The 5,138-nt window shown below is 36.5% G+C and overlaps 1 protein-coding gene across 1 annotated transcript; it reads right to left on the bottom strand.

Moving 5' to 3' along the window:
* Window positions 1-804: 804 nt before the first annotated feature.
* On the bottom strand, window positions 805-4,709 carry LOC120072658 (nucleolar protein 12). Its single transcript, XM_039025093.1, has 4 exons — window positions 4,247-4,709; window positions 4,061-4,166; window positions 2,808-2,937; window positions 805-1,376 (listed from the first exon to the last, which is right to left on the bottom strand). Exons 1-4 carry the CDS (start codon window positions 4,387-4,389, stop codon window positions 1,135-1,137), a joined length of 621 nt encoding a protein of 206 aa, XP_038881021.1. The 5' UTR covers window positions 4,390-4,709; the 3' UTR covers window positions 805-1,134.
* Window positions 4,710-5,138: the final 429 nt, after the last annotated feature.

The following is a 5,138-nucleotide window of genomic DNA, read 5'->3' as shown; positions in this document are numbered from 1 at the left end:
AGTAGTCAAATTTGATCGCCGAAGTTGGTTGCCAAGGTTTGGTTTAGAGGTGGTTGTCAGAGTTGGTCGCTAGAAGTGATACCTGTCAAAGTTGGTCGTCGAAGAGAGGCGACAATAATCATCAATAGTAGATGTTACCAAAGTTGGTCACCAACAATGATTAACAGATGAAGGGAGTCATTGAAACATTGGAGGGACGAAGAGTTAGGCTGAATTGGTAAGTTTTATCAACTCATCAAATGAGTTAGTAACCCAAACATTGAGTTGGATTGAATTGATAAAAATTATCAACTTGCTTTGGCGAGCAAAACAATGGGGTGCAAAACAACCCCTAATTGTGGAAAAAGGAAAGTAAAAGATTGATAGCAACCTGTGCGATGAACCCGTGTATATATTTTGCTGTAGGTTTTGCTACTAACCCAGTTTTTTTCCTTTTGTCCTCCATTTTGCCTGCAAATTGTTGTGTAGGTTTTTAGTTAAGCTATTCTCATAAAATTGATGTTTTTTATTGGTGGGACCCACAAACTCCCTAAGTCAAATAAGAAGTGAAGTTCATAACTCCACACTTCCCAACTCACTACTCCCCAACTCCTTGGCCCAAACACCCCACGAGGGACACCACCAAACCACCTGGGGAGCTCAGAACAAAGGACTAAAAACCAAAAGGATAGCAAACAACCAAGCACTAAAAAACAAGCTTCCAAGAGCCGTAAACACTGAGATTAGATACACACACAGAGGCCAAAGGGAACTAAATTGGCATTCCGAAGATATATCGATCATCAGACATTACATGCTTTTCAGTAGAGTAATACGAATTTTCTTTTATGCTTAGATGATCTGTTATTTTTTCTTCTTGGAGTTCTGAATGAATCATTTCAGCTTCTCATAAAAATAAAAGTTGCACATTCAGTTCGCAAAATGGCCAAGCTTGTACGAAGTAATACAAAACCCTCAATGTCCCCCCTACACCCATTGCTCAAGATCACAACGTAATTCTCATGAGATAACGAATAAAACCCTCAAAGTCCCTACACCCATTGCTCAAGATCACTACGTAATTCTCATGAGATAACGAATAAATGATATCACATTGAACATTTAGCAAAGAGCTAAAATTCTTAGTATAATTACCTATTTCTTTTTCTTTCCTTTCCTCTTGTCTCTTTTACTTCGGGCTTTTGGCCTTGACCTCTGTTTTGCAACTTTCTTGAATGGCTTCTTTTTGGTAACTGGCAGGTTATGCTTCTTATCCTTTGCGAACAATTGGGTTGTTGCTGTCTGTGGCTTGTCAATGGGATCGATTTCTTCTTCCCGAGATACTTCACTTGTTATCACAGTGACTTTGATATTTCCACTGTCATACGTTGTCGTCTCTACAGAGAAAACCAAAAGCACGTTTGGATCAACAGAATGCAACATGTAGCTGTTCTGCAACATAGATGATACTTACACTTCCAGTCTAAGAAGTACAGACACTTTAACTTGGCTAGTGTGTTGGACACTTGCACACTCTAACACTTGTTGCACATGTATCAGTACTTGTTGGTGCAATAGATGTGTTTTAGACATTCGTAACACAAACTCAAAACGGGGCCAACTTGTTACACACATATCAAACACATTTCATGTATAATAAATAGACACATAGGACAAGACTATTAAAACCTAACAGTGAAATACATCAAACTAATTTTTTTTAGCATATAATTGCATAAACTCATTGACAGTGAATTTCCTCATATTTAAAGATGACATTTTTTAAAAAAATGTATGTTTTAATAAACACGTCTGTGTCCTAGATTTAGAAAAAAAACATTACATGTCAGTATGTACATATCGCATCATATCCATGTCTCGTATCAATATCAATTCCTAGCTTCCAGTGATTAATTATTGAAACAAGTTTTGGAGCTAATACAAATGAAAACCGTCTTTTTTTTCTAAAAGAATGCATATCATCAATGTTTTTAAATGCCCAAGACGCACTAAGGCGCAATGGTCCTATAGAGCCTAGGCGCAAGGCACACAAAAAGATACGGACTTTTTTTTCTTTTTTTTGGTGAGGCGCACTATATATTAATGTTACATTAAAAAGAGAGCATAGTTGAAGTGGAAATATGAAAAAACAAAACAAAACAAAACAACAACCAAAAAAAAAAACAAATATAAGAAATTTTGCCTTTAGCCTTAGTAAACTTCCTTCTTTTAGTTAATAAAGAAGGAAATCCTTAATTATTACTAATTTCTAAAAATAATGAAAAAGCCACAAGGCTAAAAAACAAAACAAAACAAAACAACAACCAAAAAAACAAACAAAACAAATATAAGAAATTTTGCCTTTAGCCTTAGTAAACTTGATTCTTTTAGTTAATAAAGAAGGAAATCCTTAATTATTACTAATTTCTAAAAATAATGAAAAAGCCACAAGGCTCAGGGCTTTGAGCCTTGGGCCTTCAACAAAGGCACGCACCTGAGGCACGTTTTATTTTGTGAGCCTCACCTTTCCAAGGCGAGCGCCAAACCTACACCCAGGAGGGCTTTTTAAAACACTGTATATCGTTATCAATTTTATCAACTTTCCTACTTATTTTTCATATATAACTGACTTTTAGCTTCCTTATGAACATAAATAATATCTGATCTGGTTTTTTTAGATGGATACTTCGTTTTTCCACTTGTACAAGAGAAGAACTTATAACTATTATATGCCATTTTAATTGAACAGACATGTGTTCTAAGCAAGCTAGGGCAGATGGCTGATCACATGCACTTGATATTTTAATGTACAATTGTTAGTAAAATACCAGAAAATGGTGCTAATGGCTTCTCTTCCTCATCCTCCTCCCCCTCCTCGTGATCATCATTCTCTTCATCAACCGGCCTGTCAGCTGGAAGAACACCGCCATACAGCACCAGATCTTTTTCTAATCTTCTCTGCAGGATTATTTAGGACTTTTAGAAAATATGTCTCAGATGCTATAGAAGAAATAGATAGATGCACCAAAGGCTGTTCTCTTCCTTGTTTCCTCTAATCAATGACATTTTACACAACTCACGCTATAAATTCTTCATTACAACACATACATGATCACTAATTTGCAGCATTTTATCTAAAGGATACATGATGCCTACAAGCATTGAGGCAACACAAAAAAAAAAAAAAAAAAAGGAAAAAAATAAACCTTTAGAGAGATTCAGTATTAAAAGTAACAGAAAAGCTGGAGGCAATCTCTCACAACTTAAATCACCTTCCCTTAACTCTCCCTTAACATCGTTTGTATCATCTGCAGCAGAAGTGTAGCCAAAATCTTAAAGCATAGTTATAATCCTTATGATAGATAAGCTTTATATTCTTGTGCTTGAGCTTAAGTGAAGAAACAGGTTTTGCAGGGTTTGATGGAGGAGTTTTTGTTGTTCCCCCTTACAAGGAGAAGGGTTAAATTCTTTGGCAAGCTACTTAGTTCTTTCTTCATCATTCTTCCATCAATATGGCTTGGGAGAAATGGTAGACGTTTTGGAGGTGTTGAGAGATCTAAGGGAGAGTTTTCATAGGTTATTAGATCCAATACTTCATAATGAGCCTAAATGGCTAAGGCCTTTTGTAATTATCAGAGAGATAAGTGCAAGTCTCCTAAATACTCGATGTGACATCTGCAACTAAGGATTGAAAAAAATTCATATAACCTTGGACAAATCCAAGGTGGAAGAACAACATTGACATCTTTAATTTACAGCCAGCCTCATCTCCATAGTCTGCAGAAAATTAACTTTTCCTGAAACTAATGATGTGTTTGGTTCTCTCTTCTCTTTCTACCCCTGAGAATCCTAATGATTCAGCAGCTGTGTTGGGAAATCAACAATCTACCAGAAAAAAATTTCATCATGCTCTATTCTAAGTTCATTGAAGGTAGAAAAGTGGTATTATTCACAGAAAATTTACAAGTTGGGAAATCTCATCTGTTGCCTGAATATAAACTCTACAAAGCTGTCAACCGAAGGACAAAATAGCTATATGTTTTCTGCAATTCCTTCTCAAAATTAGAAAAGTCTTCCAAACCTTTTTGCGTGCTTCGATGCGCTTCCGCCGGATAGCTTCCTCTTGTTGCTTCTTTGCTTCCTTTCTCCTTTTCTTCTTCCTCTTGTGAAATCCAGTAACAAAGTCCCTAAGAAAAACAACAATTAACATCAAACAAAAGTCCAAATAAACCGATTAATCAAGTTCGTGCTTAGTTTGAAGGAAAACCTCAAGTCTTTCTCATTGAAAGAGACAGAAAGAGCTTTGTTCCTGAGAGCTCTCTTCTTTATGTGTCGAGCATGAGGCTGTGCGAGCTCGGCCCCTTCTTCTCCATCGTTCCTCACCATGGCACCGCCCCGTAACTGTAACATTCTCTTGGAAGAGAATAACAAACTTGACTTTACCGCCGCCTCTCAGTCACTGTCTTAGACTGTCCGGCCCTTCAAATTGTGCCCCACGATTTTGCCCAGCCTCTTGACCAAAACCCACACGCCAGTAATTGCCCCGTCGCCGCTGAACTGAGACCCAAAAAACCCACCACTCTGACCTCCGAAACCGAGACCCACCGCCGGCGAGTTCCGCCCTCTAGACCAAAGACCCACACCTTGCGATTTTACCTCCAGATTCCGGCGCCTCAGTTTTTGTTCCCACGGCTGCGTGTGTAGTTTTTCCCTTTCTTTGTCTAGGTTTTTGTTAGTTTTAAGATATATATTTTAATCACAACGTTTGAGAAATTATTCTTTAAGAGCTTATTTGAATACCTCGCAGTCCATATTCGAAATGGCTGACTTGTTCATGAGCGGGAACAAGTGCCGCACAATAGCTAACAGAAGCTCCCGAAAGAGTTGGTCGAATAATGTGGACCTGTCTCTTATACACATCTAGATGTGTATAAGAGACAGATATATATATATATATATATATATATATTTGTTTAAAGTTTGATTACTTTGTGTTGATTAATGTGTGAATTTTTAATATTTCTTCTTTTAAAATTATTATCATATTTGTCTAGATCAAAAGTTTATAATAATTATCATAAATATTTGGTATTTAATATTTGAATTTTATGAGATTTTTAGTTATTAATCATTTGTTATATATAAAATTACATATTTTT

The sequence above is a fragment of the Benincasa hispida genome, chromosome 3, assembly GCF_009727055.1.
Source record: "Benincasa hispida cultivar B227 chromosome 3, ASM972705v1, whole genome shotgun sequence".
Lineage (NCBI taxonomy): Eukaryota > Viridiplantae > Streptophyta > Magnoliopsida > Cucurbitales > Cucurbitaceae > Benincasa > Benincasa hispida.
The sequence above is the reverse complement of the archived record's forward strand: the minus strand, read 5'-3'. Positions and strand labels throughout refer to the sequence as shown.